Source organism: Trichechus manatus, unplaced genomic scaffold (assembly GCF_000243295.1).
Source record: "Trichechus manatus latirostris isolate Lorelei unplaced genomic scaffold, TriManLat1.0 scaffold00003, whole genome shotgun sequence".
NCBI classification, from domain to species: Eukaryota; Metazoa; Chordata; class Mammalia; order Sirenia; family Trichechidae; genus Trichechus; species Trichechus manatus.
The window spans coordinates 9,069,200-9,090,709 of NW_004443939.1; the positions used below are offsets into that span (position 1 = coordinate 9,069,200).

At 37.1% G+C, this 21,510-nt stretch overlaps 1 protein-coding gene across 2 annotated transcripts in view; it reads left to right on the forward strand.

The window, feature by feature from the left end:
• ATG4C (autophagy related 4C cysteine peptidase) overlaps positions 1 to 21,510 on the forward strand; it is a 132,226-nt gene that overhangs the window by 96,514 nt on the left and 14,202 nt on the right. For both annotated transcript variants that reach the window (XM_004369009.2, XM_023730627.1), the window contains one exon: positions 4,674 to 4,793. In XM_004369009.2, the coding sequence (XP_004369066.1) occupies positions 4,674 to 4,793 (120 nt within the window). The remainder of the gene's footprint in view (positions 1 to 4,673; positions 4,794 to 21,510) is intronic.

Genomic DNA, 21,510 nt, shown 5'->3' on the forward strand with positions numbered 1-21,510 from the left:
TGGGAAAGTCAGCTGCAAAAGATCTCTTTCAAGTATTAAAAAGTGAAGATGTCACCTTGAAGACGAAGATGTGCCTGACCCAAGCCATGGTGTTTTCAGCGGCCTCGTATGCATGCGAAAAAGCTGGGCAGTGAATAAGGAAGACTGAAGAAGAATTGACGCCTTTGAGTTGTGGCGTTGGCGAAGAATATTGACTATACCATGAACTGCCAAAAAATCTGTCTTGAAAGAAGTACAGCCAGAATGCTCCTTAGAAGCAACGATGACAAGACTACGTCTCACAGACTGTAGACATGTTATCAGGAGAAATCAATCCCTGGAGAAGGACATCATGCTTGGTAAAGCGGAGGGTCATTGAAAAAGAGGAAGACCCTCAATGAGATGGATTGACACAGAGGCTGCAATAATGGGCTCAAGTATAACAAGGAATGTGAGGATGGCACAGGACTGGGCAGTGTTTCCTTCTGTTGTACATAAGGTCTCTATGAGTTGGAACAGACTGAACGGCACCTAACAACAAACAAGGATAACTCATTATTGAGAGACTGTTGTAACACTCCAGGGGTGAGTTAATAAAAGCTTGAAGTAGGGTGGTGGTAGTGAGAATAGAAAGAACTGATTTTAAAACACTCTGTTAAGTAAAATTTGATGAGATTGGGTAACTTCTCAAATGCACAGAAGCATTTATCCTTTATACATTAGAACATCAAAAAGTTGGGTTTAGACATTACATTTTTGAGATGCTGGTAGAATACCTCAGCCTGTCTGGAGAATTCATGTTAAAATTTTTTCTTAATGCAGGGATTTATCTTAGATTATCTAGTTAATAGCATCGTTTCTTTTCCTATGAAAGTATGATATAAACATCACAGCAAGTTGTCTATCTTTGTACAGAAATAAAATTTCATTTTGTCTTTTATCATATCTTAAGTATATAGTGTTCCAAGGGGTGCTATTTTAACTACCCTATATTACTAACCTTCCTTGCCTTGGGTTATATTGGTTGTGTATTTATATGCTGTTGAGATTTTGCAGTTGATTGATGTAGTATATTATATGCACATTTTAAAACCACCCGTAGACCTCAATTATGTTAAAGCATTTTTGTAAGCAACTTTTTTGATTAATACTTCTTTTTGGTCAATAGCTGGAGAAATTAAAATCTTAGCTCTCTTATCCAATTTCATGTAAATAATTGCTCATACTGTTGTTATTTTAAGTGAGTGCTCTGAATCCAATAAGATTGTGAAATTTGAAGAAAGCAGTATGATATCAGAATATATGAGACTGAAGGAGAGAGAAAAGCAGATTATGTCTTTTGTTTTTGTTCTTAGGATGTTGAATTCCTACATTTTTGGAGCTGAACTTCTTAAATTCTTTTTTTTTTTTAAAGAAAATCAGACCAACTTGTTTCTTCTCGTCTTAACTATAATTTATTGACCTCTCTCAATTTGCAAGACACTACAAAGTGTGTCTAGAGCCCTCTGTTGAACTCTTCCCCTCCTATTATGGTTCAAAATGCTTTGATTATATATTTTTGTATTAATTTTTAATTCTTAAGACATTTTCTTATAAAGTATATTAGTACATATTATTGAATTTCTATACTAACTTTTGAGAATATCTTCTTTATCTTTACCTGTCTCCACTGAGTTTTTAACACATTCTGAAGTGAACGTAGGTAGTCATATTTAGATGCTGAGTCTAGTAGTAGGATTATGCCAGGGCAGTCCTTTGTCGGGACTGAGAAGTGGAGCACATGGTTCAGTGCAAGGGCAAATCATAATGTATAAACTCACGTGCTGTAATTTTTAAACATTTTATTTTTGTTGTTGAGAATATACACAGCAAAACATACACCAGTTTAACCTTTTCTACATGTACGATTTAGAGACACTGATTGCATTCTTCGAGTTGTGCAACCATTCTAACTTCCTTTCTGAGTTGTATCTCCCCCATTAACATAAACTCACTGCCCCATACGGTTCCTATCTAATCTTTCAGGTTCCTGTTGTCAATCTGATCGTATATAGATCTTTTTTTTGAACATACTGTGTATTAGATGAAAATTTATAGATAGATCTTAAAAGAGCATAATGCTGAAGGCAGTCTTTACTAGTTAAGCTAAGCTATTATTTGGTTTTAAGAAGACTTCAGGGATATTTTGGTTTAAGGTTTAAAGATTATCTCAGGGCAATAGTTTCAGGGTTTATCCACCTCCACGCTGCTAACCAAAAGATCGGCAGTTTATATCTACCAGTCGCTCCCTGGAAACCCTGTGGGGCCATTCATTCCACTCTGTCCTATGGGGTCGTTAAGAGTCAGAATTGACTCGATGGCAACAGGTTTGGTTTTTGGTTTTAATGGCTCCAGAAGTCTGGATTTCACATGCTGTGATTTTAATATAGAGCGTAGGACGTAAAGGAGCAGCATGAACAACCTTAAAGGGGGAAAAATAAAAGCCATGAAAGGGCAACTTTTAACAAGAAGGGGTGAGAAGAACTCAGATGGGCTTTAGCAGTGAGGGAAGGTTTAGTTTAGTAACCATTGTCAGTGGTTAGACAGGGCAGAATTTCAGTTCCTGGGATGGGAGGATTAGTGGATATTTACATATTCATTATATATATACACATAGAAAATTAGTAAGCTAAGGCTTCATAAACCAAGACTATTGGTTCATGTTGTTTATGATATACTTTTGATATGACAGTTTCTAGCTCTTCCAAATACCAAAATACCAAATTGTAAAAGGTAAGAAAAGCCTTATGATAGACATATTAGTCTGTTCTGATTCCTGTGTTCCCAGTTCCAAGTTTCAGGTTTTAGGAGGTTCATTCAGTTGTGACGGTTTTAATTTATCTTAGTAAATTCAGAGAATAGTGGCATTAAAGCTATTAGAAATCATGTGCTATGGACATCTAGATAGATGGATGAGTAAACTGATCAGTGAAAGACGTACTTTATAAATTACACCTGAGAACTGCATTTAGTAGGAGGTGCTTTTTAGTAGGGTTATTCTTTAATTTGCTGTCTTAGGAAGCCCTGTCTATATTACCAAAATAGCATAGCTACACCTTAACGGGTTTTTAATAGCAGTGTTTGTATGTTTAGGTAATAGAATAAATATCCACTGTTCCAAATAAGGGCTTCCTGGGTGACGCAAATGGTTAAGTGCTCAATTACTAGCTGCAAGGTTGGCGCTTTGGAAGATAGGCCTGGCAGTCTGCTTCTGAAAGGTCACAGCCTTGAACATCCTGTGAAGCAGTTCTCCCTGTATTCACGGGGTTGCCGTGAGTTGGAATTGACTCAACAGCAACTAACAACAACAACTGAGTCAGTGGAGTGTGGGGAGAGAGATTAATTTTGATTGATTCACCATGAACAGGATTGATATGAAAGCCTATATTTTCCCACATTTTAATAGTTTCAAGTTAAAATAATTTGGTTTTAGGCATGGAGATAGGGAAATTTTAAGTTTATGAGTTCATATCCAGCCTAGGTTATTTCATAACTGAGCTTGTTCTTTAGTTCAAAAATAGAAAATATGGAACAAAAAATTTTCCACACCGCTCATCTATGTAATTCTCTCCCCTCCCCCCAATGTATTATTTCTTTTGTATATCCTTACAGAGTTTCTTTATCATATATGAAGAAATATTAATATATATTCATATGTTTCTCTCCTTTTTTTTAAACAAACTTCTTTATATGTATAGAAAAAGACATGGTAGCATCAGTGAGTTTCAAGGACAAAGTATCTATGTCTGCATTCAAGCAGTTTTTTTTTGATAGTACCAAAGCGTGATGGTGAACAACAAAAAAATTGGAATGGTTAGTTTTATATTTTGCCCTTTTCCTACTTTTGTATTCCTTAAAGATGCCTAACTACTAACAGTGAAATCCTATTAGCAAGGTTAGATAGACTGGGGCAGCCTGCCCAGCCCACTGAGACCTGTGGCACTGTGACCACCTGAGGTAAAGTGCGGACTAAAGGAAAGGAAGATTGGTGAAAAGGAGTGCAAAGACCAGGATTCACCTGTTCCATTCTGTGCCCTGTATGGGAATAAACAAGAACTTGAAGTTAAGCAAAATAGAAGAGCGAGTTAGAAGAATATACAATTATGTACTTCTTACGTCAATTACTAAAATTCTCAAGTTGGCTTCTTTTCATATCACTATGGAACATTTACATAAATCTGTGTATTTGTTTAAAAAGTCTTGATATCCTTATTAAAAGGTTTTTAAACATTAAAAAAAAACCTCTGATAAGACAGACTTAACTGCACTTTCATAGAAATGGCTAACTTGATTCTAAACCTTTTATAGCTTATGCATGCCTTTTTCAGTGGCACATGTTTTTTTCTTTCCTTCTGCAGGTGTTAGAACTGTATACCACTTTTGACACACTTCTTTTCTTTTTCAGAATGACACTAATGCAATATAAGGTGGAGATTTGGTGAATTGAATATATACAATGTCGGTGCTCTCGATTTACAGCTTTGCAGAGTGGGAGGGAACATCTGCATAGGCTAGACCAAAACACCATTTGAAAAACATGTTTATAGTTATGAGGGAAAGCTAGATAGCAAATTTTAAATGAAATCGTGTTCTTGTATATACTTAAGACCGTCAAATAAAGATAAATTAATCACAAAGAACTTTTAAAATTACAGACATTCCACTGCCCTTCTCCCAAAAAGATGTCTTTTCGAAAAATGGATCCTAGCTGTACAATAGGATTTTACTGTCGAAATGTTCAGGACTTCGAACGAGCTTCTGAAGAAATCACTAAGGTATCTTTATTTAAAATATTATAATACTATTTGTAAATGACCTAATTTTTTAAATTAGAAATAGCTTATTAAAGGATAACAATCTGTAAATTATGGTACTTTTGTAAAATTGCCCCTTGAATGTTAGTATTATTACAAATATTGTGAACTAGAAAATAAAATTATTTGGGGAATACTAGAGTTTGAAACAAATGAAAATCCACTAGTGACCAGTTGAAGGAACCCTGGTGGCACAATGGTTAATGCTCAGCTGCTAATCAAAAGGTCTGCGGTTTGAACCTACTGGCTGTTCTGTGGGAGAAAAGATCTGGTGATCTGCCCTTGTAAAGTTACAGCCTTGGAAACGCTATGGGGCAATTCTACACTCGGGGCACTGGTGGTGCAGTGATTAAGAGCTCAGTTGCTAATGAAAAGGTCAGCAGTTTGAATCCACCAGCTGCTCCTTGGAAACCCTACGGGGCAGTTCTCTTCTGTCCTATAGGGTTGCTATGAGGCGGAATCGACTTGACCGGCAAGGGGTTAGGTTTTTGGTTTAATTCTACTCCGTCATATAGGGTCACTGTGAGTCGGAATATACTTGATAGCACCCAAGAGTGACCAGTTGGTCCACTAGGTGGCACTGTTGAAATAAAAATCCCTTTGCAAACTGTAGCCACGTGCAAGCAATTAGGTTATATATTCTGTTTGAAGAGGATTTTAAAAGGGCAATCCCTTAGGGGTAGAAAAAAATTAATGAAGTATTTGATCAAACAAAATTGTGCATTATTTCTTGTTAGTCCAAGTGCTGCTTTGATTTTTTTAAGAGAAATGTGTTTTTGGATTTCTCAGAACTGCTTTATCAAATGAGCAGTGTTGTTACCTTCCCATAAACTTGTCTAATCTGACCTATTCTACTTAAAGTATCTTTGAAATAGGTTTATTTAACTTCTTCTTGTTACCTTTAAACTTCTGTATTTTTCTGGTCCTTGAGTACTGCTAAAACATTTATAGAGCCTTAATGTCTGTTTGTACTTAGTATGTTAGAAAATAAAGATTGCTTATGCAGGAAGTAAGCATTACTGGTTGAGCCTCTTTATTAGTATCAATAGTTACAGGTTATTATTTTATGGTAAGTAAAACCAATACTAGAATCATTTGGGGGAATTTTTAATGAGTTCAGATGTAATAGTAACGTATTACTGCTTTTCTTCCAGCTAATTGTATTCAAGAAAATGGACATAATGAGCTGAAATTTTATTTTTACAATGTAAAACTAGAATGAAAAAGTTAATAAAAAGTTTCACATAAGCTAGGTTTAGTTTACTTGTCCTGACATGTAAAAGAGGAAATTTAATGGGAATGTGACAGAAAAATGAATGAGCAGAGGAGAAAATGAGATGTGTGAGAACCTTTCCTTGTTCTTCATTTCTCACAGCTGTCGTCTTTTCATTCCCCTTTTTCAACCTGGAAGGCCTAGTGAGCAGAACAAAATATGTATTCTCCACTTTTTTCTTCTTCTATTACTTGAAATCAGTGTATAAATTTTGTATTTTACTTTGACAATTCTTTGTCTTTATAGGAGCATTATGTATGTGCTAAAATATACAAATTCAGATGATATTGTAAAATACATTGATCATTGCTAAACAGTTTTCATTGAAAGTCCTGCTTCCCTGATTTCATTAATTTATTTTCTATCTAGGTTAAAATAAGTGTATTTATAACAGTAAAGCAGATATTACTCCTGGAGTAGAAATAAACCAAGCTATTATTACCAAATTAAAAAAACAAATACAAGGTTTAAAAATGAGTTACATGTTGATGTTTTGTGATTAAAAACAGTTATTCTGGTTTTTATACCAGGAGAGTACTTAGAAATTATTGCTCTTGATGTGTCAAAGTAATATCCAGCATTAAGGCAAAGAGAAACCATACTGAAGTATCATTTGTAAGTACTGAGAATTTTGCCAGAAAGAATCAGTTAACTTGCTTTCATAAGAGTGTTGTTTTCAAGCTGATAATGTCAAAGACCCACTTTGTTATTTAATAACTCGATCATTTACTTTTTCTGAAAGTTTATAAGTTAGGCAGTTTTCCTTTTCTTCTTAAAAATTGAATTTGACGTTTAAACTACTATTTTTTTAATCTTTAAAAATTAAAACAACTTAAAATTATTTGTTTTTATATGTGATATATTTTCAGTTTTCTCATTTTGGAAATGAAGCTAGGTAGTCTGGAGTCTCTTGTTTAATTTGTAATACGATATGAGTCCACATTCTAATTCCTTATGCTGTATGATTTTAAAAATAGTGATAAAAATTGTTAAAGTAATTCAGTGTTTAGGGAAGTTTAGCCCAGCAAATATATGGATAAGTATTATATGCAAAGCATAAAATGACTAGTATATAATTCCTCCTTTTGTATAAGCTAGAAGGCTTATGCCCTAAAGCAGCATTTATAGGCAAGGAGGGGGAGGGGAATAAGACAAGTAGACATGTATTACATTGAATATGATAAGCATCCATGCAGAAATAGAAATGAATTGATAGGGGAAGGAAGGGTATTGAAATGAGAGAGATGTCACATCCAAGTCAAAGTGCTTTATTATGATAGTGATATTTAAGATGGGCCTTAAACCAGAAGCTTAATTTCTATTGGCTTAGGGAGAAGAAAGAGTTCTTCAAGCAGAGGAAATAACAAGAGTAAAGGTGAAGAGGAAGGAAAGCATAGAGCTAGTCTAGGCAAGGCAGATAGTCCAATTTTGTAGGTGCCAAGGATACAATATGGAGTCCCTGGATGGTGCAAATAGTTAATGTACTTGGCTGCTGACTGAAAAAGTTGGGGGGTTGAGTCCACCCAGAGGTGCTTTGGGGGAAAGGTCTGGAGATCTACTTCAGAAAAATCAACCATTGAAAACCTTATGGAGTGCAGTTCTACTCTGACACACGTGGGGTTGCTGTGAATCACAACTGACTCGACAAAACTGATTTGTTTGTTTTTTAAGAATACTTATACGACAGGATTCCTGTCTTCTGACTGAATCGGAATCCCTAGGAATGCAGCCTGGGAGTCTCTATCTTTAACAAGCCTCCTAAGTAACTCTTGTGTACCAAATTTGAAGCACTGATGTAAGACAGTACAACCCAAGCTATGATACTTGATGATTTTTGTGGTGACAGGACAAACATTTTATTTTAATACTTATATATTTATTTATGTTTATATTAGAAAAATGTAACTGATATATTAAGCATATGATTTCCCAGTTATTGTTGATTTGTACAAGGCTGTTTAAGTTAAAAATGATGGAAAAAAAAAACCCAAACTAATTCATTAATCATAATAGAGATGGTATACACTATATAAAAAATAATGAAGGTAGTTTATAAATGATTAAGGTCTAGGAAGCACTGCTATAGGGAATAGTGAAGAATGAGGTTAGAAAAGTAGATTGGGCTAGCACTGAGAAGTCTTCAGTGCTAGGCTGAAGAAGTTGTACTTTAACAATATGCTGATTTTTTAATTATTATTTTTTAATTTCAGGCATACAAAAATATAGGGAATAATAAATACCCCTGTACTAGCATTGAGCTTTTAAGAAAAAAAATATTACATATATAATGGAAGTATGTTTGCCTTTCCCTAATCCTGTTCCCTTCTTCCCTTCCCAGAGGTAACCACTATTCTGAATAATATATCATACCCACAGTGTCTTAGTTATCTAATGCTGCCATACAGAAATACCACAAGTGGGTGGCTTTAGCAAACAGAAATTTATTTTCTCATAGTTTAGGAGGTTAGAAATCTGAATTCAGGGCGCCGGCTCTAAGGGAACACTTTCTGTCTCTGTCATTCTGTGGGAAGGTCCTTCTTCCTTGGCTCCTTGGTGTTGTTTATGTGGCATGGCATCTATCTTCCTCCATCTCTGTTTGCTTCTTTTTTTCCTTGCTTAATCTGCTCCTTTTATATCTCAAAAGAGATTGACTCAAGACATACCATACACTAATACTGCCTCATTAACATAACAAAGAAAACCCATTCCAGATGGGATTATAACCACAAGTATAGGGGTTAGGATGTACAATACATAATAGAGGGGGGGCACAATTCAATCCATAACACACAGTGTGGAGGCATTGGTTGTTCAGTGGTAGAATTCTCACCTTCCATGCAAGAGACCCAGATTCTATTGCTGGTCAATGCACCTCTGTTACTGGAGGATTGCATGTTGCTATGATGCTGAACAGGTTAATGGAAATAATGTGCATGGCACCCTTGTTGGGGTGGGACCATGCAGTTAAGGTGTATGGAACGCTAACGAGGGGATCGGTCAGTTTTCCATCCCATTAGGCTTAAAATGAGCCATCCCAGAGGCAGGAAGGAGGATCTCACTACAACCAAGAAAGAAGAACCAGGAGTGGAGTGTGTCCTTTGGATCTGGGATCCCTGTGCTGAGAACCTGTGAGATCCAGGAGACAGAGACAGAGAGCTGTAACATTGGAGATGGCGAGAGACGGCAAGAAACAGCGACAGAGAAATGGTGACAGCAGAGGCAGCAGAACCAGGAGAGTGGCAGGAGATGGCGTAGTGGACTTCCTGGCTTATGGAGTGAGAAAGCTGAGTGTCTTCGGGCAGGAGCCTTCCTGGTGGAGTGGGGTGCCTCCAGGCAATTGGTGGCAGAGCTAGGCTCACTGACCTAAGGAGTGAGAGAGCTGAGCGCCTTCAGGCTGAGGCTTACTGGTGGAGTAGGGTGTCTCTGGGCACTTATCGGCAGAGCTAAAAGAGCTTTGTAACACTTGCCTGAGCAGAACTGAGACCAAGGGGTCAGAGAGAGGTCTGCCTGCGAGCCCAGCTGAGAAGAGGCTGTCCTGATCGAAGAACTGTATCCTGAGCCATTCCTGAACCTGAATTGTAACCTGTTACTTCCCTAATAAACACCATAATCATGAGTATTGTCTGTGAGTTCTGTGTGGCAATTGCAACAAATTTTCAAATCCATCAGAGAAGTAGAGTGCAGTGGGTGGGATGGCCGGTGTCAGAATTGGTAAAAAGGTTGGAGGGTAGAGGTATGTCTGACCTCTGTCTCATAGGAATCAGCCTTGGGCTGTTGATCTTGATTTTCCTTCCCCCTTGTGAAGTTAGGATCCCTGGTGGCATAGTGGTTAAGAGCTTGGCTGCTAACCAAAAGGCTGGCAGTTCAGATCCACCAGCCTCTCCTTGGAAAACCTATGGGGCAGTTCTACTCTGTCCTATAAGGTAGCTATGAGTCAGAATCAACTTGATGGCAACAGGTTTGGTTTGGTTTGGTGTGAAATTAGAGGAGGTCAGATGCCCCCACCATGCCATTTTTACAAATATTTATAAGAATATATTTTTTTAACCTATATCTTGTGTATATGTAATACTTTCATTAGGATATATACATTAGAGTAGAATTACTGAGCAATACAAAAAAAAAACCCCGTTGCTGTTGAGTTGATTCTGACTCATAGTGACCCTAAAGGACAGTAGAACTGCCCCATAGGGTTTCCAAGGAGCAAATGGTAGATTTGAATTGCAGACATTTTGGCTAGCAGCTGTAGCTCTTAACCACTGCACCACCAGTGCTCCTTGTGGACCATAGGATATGCATATTTTTAGGTTTGCTAGATATTGTCAAATGTTCTCCGAAGTGATCATACCAAGCAGTATATGAAAATTTCCAATGATTCACATCCTATCAACACTTGATATTGTCAGACTTTAATATTTTTAACCAATCTCATGAATGTGGTATAGTCTCTTTGTAGTTTTAATTTGTATTTTGCTGATTACTAGTGAGTTTGAGCATCTTATCAAGCTTTATTGGCCAATTTAGTTTGTCTTTTGTGAATTTCGTGTTCCTTTTTCTTTTTTTTTTTAAACAGGGTTATTCTATTTGAAGGAATTCTTTATAATTCTGGATGCTACTCCTTTGTTGGCTCTATGTTTTGCAAATATATTCTTCTAGGCTACAATTTTCACTTGTTAAACATGTTTATAAGTTTAATATAGTAAAATTAATTTTTCCTTTGTGATTTTTGAATTTTGAATCAAAGTCTTTAATAACCTAAGGCCATATGCATATTTTCCTATATTTCTTCATAAAGTTTTGTGTTTCCCATTTAGATCCTGTGTATGTCATAAGATGTGTCTTTTTCTCAACACGGATAACTGGTTATTGCAGCATCACTTGTTGGAGAGTCTAAACTCCTTCACTGATTTGTAGTGCCTTCTTCAAGGACCTGACCTAGGATGGAAGCAGTGGGATTGGAAAAGAAGGAACTATTTTGAAAGAGTTTGTGAAGGTAGAATCAGTAAAACCAAGCAGCTGCTTGGATTTGGGGACAGGAGAAAGGGAGCGCTCAAAGACAGCCCTGTTTTACATCTAGGGGACTAGGAGAAAAAAATTAACTGGTATTTATTTGGTTATTCATTTAGACCATTAAATAATTAAGTACTTTCACCTCTACCACTCCATCTAAACTCCTTTCAAGATCACTAATGACCCCACATTGCTAAGTTTATCGGTCGGATCTCAGTCGTCATCTTATTTGTCCCAGCAGCAGCATTTGAAATGGTTAAACACCCACTCCATCTTCACACACCGTCTTCATTTGGCTTTCAGGATACCAGACTCTTGGTTTTCCTCATTCTTTACTTGTTCCTTCTCAAGTCTCCTTTGCCTGCTCTTCTCCCTAACCGTTTAATGATGAGGTACTCCAGGGCTTAGTCTTTAGTCCTTACCTGTTCTTTATCTTGGTGATCTCATCCAGTTGCATAGCTTTAAATATCAATTGTACCTCGACTAAAGCCAAGAGTATGTCTTTAGCCCAAACTTCTTTTCTAAATTACATACGTAATTGGACATTAACATTCCTTGTATACCTGATGTGCATATCCAAAATCAAATTTCTTATCTTCCTTCTCAAGTCTGTTCCCCTGTACTTTTCTGCATCTCATTTGATGGCACATTTATCCTTCTGTCGACGCTCAGGCCAAAAGCCTTTGAGTTAACCTTAACTCCTTTCCTTCTCTCACATCCCATAGCCAATTATACTTTCAAGGTATATCTACAATCAGACCACTTTTAACCATCTCCACCGCTATTATTCTGGTCTGAGCCACTGTCATTACTGCAGTGGCCTCCTAAGTAGTGTCCAAGCTTTCTTCCATCCCCTCTGCAGCCTATTCTCAATTTAGCAGCCTGAATGATCCTTTTAAAACGTAAGGCAAATCACACCACTCCTTTGCTCAAAAACTTGCATTGACTTTTCAGTTCAGTTAAAAGTAAAAAAGTTCTTATCATAATCTCCAAGGACCTAGATGATATGTGTCCCCATGCCCTGCCCCCTTACCACTGCCTCTCATCTCCTATTCTCCCCCTTGCTGTCTCTGCTTTAGCCATACTGGCCTCCTCTAACCTGATAGGCATGCTCCTGTCTTAGGGCTGTTGCATTGGATATTCCCTCTGGCTGAATGTTCTTCCCTCAGACATCTGCATGGCTTACTCTCTTACCTCCATTAAGTCTTGGCTCAGACTTCTCCTCAGTGAGGTCTAAACTGACCATCCTACTTAAAATTATAACTCTTACCTTGTATTACTTCCTTTTTTGTGTAGCACTTACTATTTTTAACACACTATATAATTTTCTTCTTTATTTATTAATCATTATCTGTTTCCCCCAGTGGGATGTAAACTACACAGGGCAGGAATGCTTTACCTGTTTTGGTCATTGATGTATCCCAAAGCATCTAGAACAATGCCTTGCCTGTAGTAAGTGTTCAGTATATTTGTTGAGTGACTGTCTGAAGCTGGGTATGCAGTGGTGAACAAGACAGTTAAGACTTCTATCCCCATGAACTTTATGTCTGGTAGATAAAATGGACATTAACTACAAAAAAATGCATAACAAAAATTAAAAGTTCTGTGAAGAAAAATAAAACACAGTGTTAAATGAGAAAGAAAAATAGGAGAGACATAATTTGGGGAGTGTAAAATTATTGGATCTAATTAATATAGCTTCATGACTTGCTTTAAATATGCTTGGAAGCCTTGAATTAGGAGCAAATAAAGTGAATAATAGTTTGGCATGATAGGGTAGTGGAATTTCAAGTGGCATTATGGATTCCTGTGATTTCATTGAAATGGTCAACCATGGAATTCCTTTGGATAGGGAGGCAAATGATCTGAGAGAATTGAGATAGGTGGAAGATTTGAAGGTCAGATGAAGATAATGAAGGTCACATTTACTGTGAGCACTTCCAAAACAACCACTTTTCCATTCTGCCCATTCTTCAGACTTCAGTACCTCTTTGGAACAGTTCTGTGTAACCCCATGTCTGATCTTTCTATTAATCATCTCCTTTCTTTCTTCCTTGATTCGTTCCTTCCATGGTTCGTTCCTTCCTCTTTTCCTCCCTCCCACCCTTCCTTCTTCCTTTTTTGTTCACGTCTCTAAATAGTTAAGCATGTCGTTCAAATCCTGTCGTGTTCTTACTTTTTTTTTTTTTTTTGCCTTGGTTTATAAGTTACTGAGAGAGAAAAGTCTCCAGTTGTGATTGTGGGTTTGTCTGTTTTTCCTTTAAGTTCGCTTAGTTTTTGTTTTATATATTTTGAGGCCATGTTATTAGTTGTATGTAAATTTATGATTATTAGGGTTCCTACATATATTTTAAATCCCATAAGGCATTATTGTTTTAAACAGTCAAATTATCCTTTTATATATTCATTTTTTTTCCTGTATTATTCTACTTCTTTCTGGGATCATTTTGTTTTCTCTCTGAAGAACTTCCTATTCAAGTTTCACTATTTGTCCCAGTAATACTCTATGTAGCAAAAAGATCCGGTTCAGAATAATATGTCGCATTTAGTCATCATGTATTTGTAATCTCTTTTAATCTAGGACAGTTCTTCACCTTTCCTTGATTTTCACATGACCTTGATATTTTTGAAGATTATGTGACACTTTTTTTTTTTTTTTAAAACGGGACACTTTTTTAAATTTTTTTTTTTATTGTACTTTAGATGAAGGTTTACAGAACAAATAGTTTCTCAGTAAACAGTCAGTACACATGTTGTTTTATGACATTGGTTAACAGCCCTCATGACATGTCAACACTCTCCCTTCTCCCTTCTTGACCTTACATAGCCAAAGTTACACCATTTCAAAAGCTTCTACGTGTACAATTCAGTGACACTGATTACATTTTTCCAGTTGTACTGCTATTCTCACTATCCTTTTCCAAATTATTCCATCATCATTATCTTCAACTCACTGCCCCCTAGGCTTCCCATTAAACCTTTTAAGTTGCTGTTGTCAATTTGATCTCACATAGATAATTCTTTTTTTTTGTACCTTAGATGAAGGTTTATAGAACAAATAGTTTCTCATTAAACAGTTAGTACACATGTTGCCCTATGACAATGGTTAACAACCCCACGACATGTCAACACTGTCCCTTCTCAACCTTGGGTTCCCTATCACCCCCTCCTGCCTTCTAGTCCTTGTCCCTGGACTGCTGTGCCTCATTAGTTGCATTTTGTTTTATGAGGCTGTCCAATCCCCGGCTGAACGGTGAACCTCGGAAGTGACTTCACCACTGAGCTAAAAGGGTGTCCGGGGGCTGTACTCCTCGGGTTTCTCCAGTCTGTCAGGCCAGTAAATCTAGTCGTTCTTTCTAAGTTAGAATTTTGTTCTACATCCTTCTCCAGCTCTGTCCAGGACCCTCCGTTGTGATCCCAGTCAGAGCAGTCAGTGGTGGTAGCCAGGCACCATCTAGCTATACTGGACTCAGTCTGGTGGAGGCTGTGGTAGCTGCAGTCCATTAGTCCTTTGAATTAATCTTTTCCTTGTATCCTTAAACAGGACACTTTCTGAAGATTACTTGATACTTCAGAAAATTTTATAGAATGTTCACCTCAGTTTGGGTTTGTCTGATGTTTCCTCGTGATTATTCAAGTTATATATCTTTGTCAGATGTGTCACAGAAGTGATGCTGCACTCTTCTTACTGCATCCTAGAAGTTGGCACGTGATTTGTCCCTTTACTGATGAGATTAACTTTGATCACTTGATTAAGGTGATATCTGTCAGATTCCAATCTGACTTCAACATACCTACTACGTGATAGCAACTTCTCCTGCCCTGGAAAGTGTGTCTACTTTGCCCAGCCCATCAGGTGGCTTTAGACATGAATTATTTGGGAAGGGAAGGAAGAGGAAGAGCTTGCCTTTATTACTGAAAGATATTTTCACTGGATATAGAATTTTATGTTAGCAGTTATTTTCTTTCAGTACCTTAAAGATATTATTCCATTGTCTTCTGGCTTCTATCATTCTTGATGTACTTCCTCTCTCAGATTTTGGCTTCTCAAGACAAAGTTATCTTGATTCCTCTCAGGTGCTTTCCAACAGTTGCTTTTTGTACTTTATCCATTTTTTTTAATGCATAGTTGTTCTTGGTGGCAGGGTTAATTTGATTCAAGCTGCTCTGTCATGGTCCTCTAAATAATTATCATATTTAAATTATTTAAATAATTATCAGATATATAATTTGACTATTTCTTTTAAACTGTAAGATGTGACTGTAAAATAAAAAAGATTGATTTTAAAAGCCTAACATAAAAATAAATTTTATTTCTTTATTTTATTGGAATTTTGCCACATGAATACTACTTATAGAAAGGGATATGGGGTCACAGTTTCATCTTATATCCATCCAAAGAAATTTTATTACTAAAGTAAATTATATAAAAAAACAACAAACCATTTGCCATCAAGTTGACTGTGACTCATAGTGACACTATGGGTGTCAGAGTATAACTGTACTCTGTAGGGTTTTCATTGCTGATTTTTTGTAAGTAGATTGCCAGGCCTTTCTTCCAAGGTGCCTCTGGGTGGATTTGAACCTCCAACCTGTCATTCAAGAGTCAAGCGCATTAACTGTTTGCACCACACAAACCAAAAACCAAACCCACTGCTATCAAGTTGATTTCGACTAATGACGACCCCATAGAGTTTCCAAGGCTATGAATCTCTGCAGAAGCAGACTGCCAGATCTTTCTCCTGTGGAGCGGCTGGTGGTTTCAGACCACTGACCTTTCAGTTAACAGTCGATCACTTTAACCACTGTGTCACCAGAGCTCCTTTGTACCACACAGGGACTCTAGAATTACAAAGTCAAGTTATATAAACCAAATGAAAAGAATTTGGTTACTCTATAAATGGCAACTCCATTTTTCTGGGTGCTTAATCTTAACCTGGTGTCATCCTGGATTCCTCTCTCTATCTCACACCCATGTGTCTAATCCATCAGCAAAGGTTATCGTCTCGCCTCCAAAATAAATAGTATTAGAGTTTGATAATTTCTCACCACTACTGTTGTTACCCTAGTTAACTGAGTTATCTAGTGCTGCTGTAACAGAAATACCACAAGTGGATGGCTTTAACAAAGAGAAATTTATTCTCTCACAGTCTAGGAGATTAGAAGTCCAAATTTAGGGTGCCAGCTACAGGGGAAGGCTTGCTCTCTCTATGGGCTTTGGGGAAGGCCCTTGTCATCAGTCTTCGCCAGCTGAGGAGATTCTCAGCGCAGGCACCCCGGGTCCAAAGGACATGCTATTCTCCTGGCTCTTGTTTCTTGGTGGTATGAGGTCCTCTTGTCTCTCTGCTCACTTCTCTCTTTCGTATCGCAAAAGTGATTGGCTTAAGATGCAACCTAATCTTGTAGATTGAGTCCTGCCTCATTAACATAGCTGCCACTAGTCCCACCTCATTAACGTCATAGAGATAGGATTTACAGCATTTAAGGAAAATCGCATCAGATGACAAAATGGTGGACAATCACACAATGCTGGGAATCATGGCCTAGCCAAGTCGACAGATATTCTGGGGGGACACAATTCAGTCCATGACATCAACATCATCTCTTACTTGGGTTTATTGCAGTAGTTTCCTTACTGATCTCCTTTGCTTACCTGCTCTCCCTTGGCTCTTAACACAGCAGCCAGAGTGATCCTTTTAAATGCAGGTAAGATTGTGTTACTTCTTTATTTTAAACCGTACAGTAGCTTTCCAACTCACTCAGAGTAAAAGCCCAAACCCTTACAATGACCCATATTTAAATCACTCTCGTCCGCCGCATAACCACTCTGACCTCATCCCCTACCATTCTTGTCCTTCCTCCCTCAAGTCCAGCCATACTAGCCTGCTTGGAAAAGCTGGGTGCCTTCCTGTTTACATAATTTGTGTTTGTTTGTTTCCTGTGCCTGGAATTCTCTTCCTGCAGATACTCTCATGGCTCCCTCTCCCAGTTCTTTCAGATTTTTCTGAATTGTCACCTTAGGTATTCCCTGTCTACCTTATCCCCCTCCTTTATTTTTCTCCTTAGCACATATCACTATCGTTTAAATACACACACATGTACATACATATAAGTATATATTCTACTGTATCATATATGGAGACATTCTGCTTACTTAACTTTTTATCACCTGTCGCCCCCACTGGAATAGAATGGTAGGGATATTTGTGGGTTTTATTTATTGTTGTATCCTCAGTGCCTAGAATAGTGCCTCTCACACTGTATTAGCTCCGTATGTATTTGTTGAATGAAGAAATGAAGTAAAGAGACTTTGTTATATGATAGTCTTATTCATAAGTTAACAAGGAGCTCAGTGTTGGAATTCTAGCAAATCTTCAGTGTATTTTCACATGTTTTTCTATTGTATCTTCCTTAAATTCCTGTGGCTTTATCTTTTCTTTTAATAGTTCATTCACTTAATACTTACTTAAAAGATGTTTTGGCCAACTAATAAATGGGGTTTAAAAAATTAATTTTCATGTTTATCGAGGTAATACATGCACATGTTTAAAAAAAATAAAATTGCAGTAAAAGGCTTATGCTGAAAACCAGGAGTCCCTTGCTGTGTTACTCCCTACTCTACAGGGTAGCTCCTCAGGAAGAGTCATTTTTAATTCTTTTAGCTATTTGTTCAGAATTTTTCCTCTATGTTTCTAAGTAATATGCTTAATCTGCCATTTCTTAATCCATTTTAGACATTATCTATTAGTTTCCTGCTATAGTACCTGAGGATTTAGCTCTCTTCTCACACCCTTATCTTCCATTTCCCCTTCTATTACCCATGTTTCCTATACAGTTATATCATAGTTTTTGCCTAAATCACTATGCAGTGTTCACATTCTTATGCCTCCTTAATATAGTTCACTAGTCATTTAGTATACTATGCATCCTTTTTTCATTTTCTTAGGTCTTGTGTGTGTGTGTGTGCGCGTGTGCCTAATGCGCTCAGCTGCTACCTGAAAGGCCGGAACTTTTAGTCTACCCAGAGGTGCCTTGGAAGAAAGGCCTGGCAATCTACTTCTGAAAAATCAGCCACTGAAAACCCTGTGGAGCACAGTTCTACCCTTAAACACATGAGGTCACCAGCAGTTGGAGTCAACTCTACAGCAAATGTTTTTATTGATTTTTTTTTCCTAAATGTTTAATTATACCTGTCAAATACCTAGCAATAAAATTTTGATAAACATAATAAAATCTATCAATTTTTTCTTATTTCCTTCTTTTTCTGGCTATTGCCTCCCTTCAGTTGTCTGATCAGCTCGTCTTGACTGTTCTCTAGGCCTGGTCCAGAGTTGTCAGTTTGGAGCTTCCTATTGCTAGTTTTCTGTGTTGGACCACTTGCTTTCTGCATCTCATTCTTAGTTTATTCCCTTACTTTGCTAAAACATATTTTCTAATACCTTCCTCAGAAAAGCATGCATGGGGCAAATTTTTTGAATTCTTACATGTTTGACCATGTTTTACTGTGTTTTAATTTATTGCTAATTTGACTGGGTATAGAATTCTAGAATGAAAATAATTTCCCCTCTGAGCTTTAGAGGTATTGCTCCACTCCCTTATAGCGTCCAGTGTTGCTTTTGAGAAGTTTGATGCCCTTCTGAATTTTGTTTCTCTGAATGTAACCTTTCTTTTTTCCTCTCTGAAAGCTTTCAGGTTTGAATCCTATCTCCACCACCTAATTACTGTGCAACCCTGAGCACGTTCTTCACCTCTTTCTGTATGAGCTTTCTCATGAAATGAAAGTAATTGCTACCTCAATTTGTGGTATCATTATGAAGATTAAATGATTTAATAGACTGGTGCCAGGTTCATAGTAGGTACTGTGTAAAGTATTAGTATTATTATTTATCCACAGTATTCTAAAACTTCATAGTGTGACTTGGTATGTGTGTGTGTGATTTTTTTTCTTTTTTCTTTTCTGTGAATTGTCCTGTTTCCTTCCATTCTGGAATTTTTTAGTTAAAAAAATTTTAAATACAGAAATTATTTGTTCTCTCTCTTTTTCTTCTGACTTTCTGAAACTCTTTTAATACATTTGTTAGACCTTCTGAATAGTTTTTCTAATTCACAAAAGTCACAACTAATAAATGGTAGTGCTGAGATTCAGACCTCAGGCAGTTTGATGCAAGAAAATGTGCTCATAGGCGCTGTGCTCTACGTTCTCCTATTTATACATCAATCTATGTTCCAGAGAGTTGACTATCTCGTCTTTATTTTGGGTGATGCTGAACTCATTGTTTTGCTTTATAGTCTTTTCAGTTTTTAGACAGACCCTTGTTACAAAAGCTTTACTTATTCTGAATTGAAATCTACCTTCATCCCCAAACTGCTTGTGCTCAAATCATAGCTCTGTCAGATAACTAGCTTTGTGATCTTGCACAAGTCACCTAACCCCTCTGTATTTCAGTTCCCTCATCTGTAAAACATGGATGATAACAAAGCCTAACTCATAGGATTGTGTGGATTAAATGAATTAATATAGGTAGAATACTTAGAACAGTGCTGGCACATAGCAAGCATTGTATAAGTGTATCATTGTCATTATTATTTTTAAGTTACAACTTTGGAATCCCTAGGAGTGAAACAGTTGAAACTGAGTGTAGGTAATAAGGGACCGATAATTGATTTATGTCTGCATTTTGGGATGTGGGACTAAGTGACATATGAGTGAGATGGAGACGAAATACCGTATTTTTACACAAATAACTCGCACCTTCTACCTTCGTTTGCCAACCATGCCCTCCCATCCATGAGGTATGCTATGCGTCCTTATATGAAAATACCTTGCGGGTGGAGGGCGCAGCTGCAAACAAAGATAGAAGGCACATGTTATTTGCATAAAAAACACGGTAGTTCAGAAAATGGGAGAACTGGGAAAGCAAAATATTGCAGAAATCAAGGGAGGTGAGAATTTTAAGAAAGGAATGCTTCAGCAGTGACTGCTATAGAAATATCACGAGAACTGGAACTTATTAATAGTAGACCTTTTTATATGAAGATTAGAAGAGATAGTATTTTCAATACAGTGATAGTAGTAAAAGTGGGTTACAAGGTGTTATGGATTGAATTGTATCTCCCCAAAATATGTGTTGTAAATCCTCTTACATTTGTGGATGTAATCCCTTTTGGGAACAGGGTTTTCCTTGTTATGTTAATAAGGCCGTATCAGTGTAGGTTGTGTCTTAGGCCAGTTACCTTCAAGATATAAAAAGAGCAGAGTAAGCACAGAGAAGGAAGCACAAATGGAGGGGAAGCACATGCCACATGAAGATCACCAAGGAACGCCAGAGAAACTGAGACGAGGATTTTCCCCCAGAGCAGACAGAGCCTTCTCCTAGAGCTGGTGCCTTGAGTTCAGACTTTTAGCCTTCTAAACTGTGAGAAAATAAATTTGTTTGTTAAAGTTACCCATTTGTGGTATTTCTATTAGAGCAGCACTAGATAACTAAGTTACAAGAATTTAAGATGGGGTGGTAAGGAGATAGAATGGAGTTACAGTAGATGGACATTTAACTTACTTGAATACAACTATATGAGATCTTGTAATTAAAAAAAAAAAAGGAAAATATTTTCCACGTAGCATACATTACAACATATATTGTGCATTTATACATGTTACTACTGAACAGGATTGTATACAGAAGATTATGTATACTGCCCTTTGGGCAATTTAAGGGCTTTTCAAAGGTAAGTTTGACTATATTGATTTTGATTGTATTTGAATTTCTCATTATGGGCTGACTTTAGAACCTATCCTGTATGTAAGGTGTAGCTCCACTGTGAAGAATAACGACTGCACAAGTATAGACTGCTCTGTACTGAGTATAATTTTACTTGTGTTGTGGCAGAGACTAGTGGAAAAGGTTTTTGCCTGGAGAGAAGAGCTCATCTCCTTGTTCTCTTTCACAAGTATAGACTGCTCTGTACTGAGTATAATTTTACTTGTGTTGTGGCAGAGACTAGTGGAAAAGGTTTTTGCCTGGAGAGAAGAGGTCATCTCCTTGTTCTCTTTCTGTTCATACCTGCAGCTAGCTTTATGATGGAATAAATGCTTAACTTCTGTCCTCTAGCCTTTTCCTTTGTAAATTCTGAAACCTGTCAATCCCTAGGAAAAGTGTGATAAAATATTTGACCTTCTGAAAAGAAATCTATTATTTGCCTTTTAAATAATAAAGCAACTTCAGAGTATCTTTAGCTATCTTATTAAAACAGAACAGAGTTTAGACTTGTCTATGCTAAAGTTGTTGTTGACCAAACCACCAAAGATTCTTTTTATTTTTTTTTTAATATTTTATTGTACTTCAGGTGAAGGCTTACAGAACAGATAGTTTCTCATGTAACAGTAACACACATGCT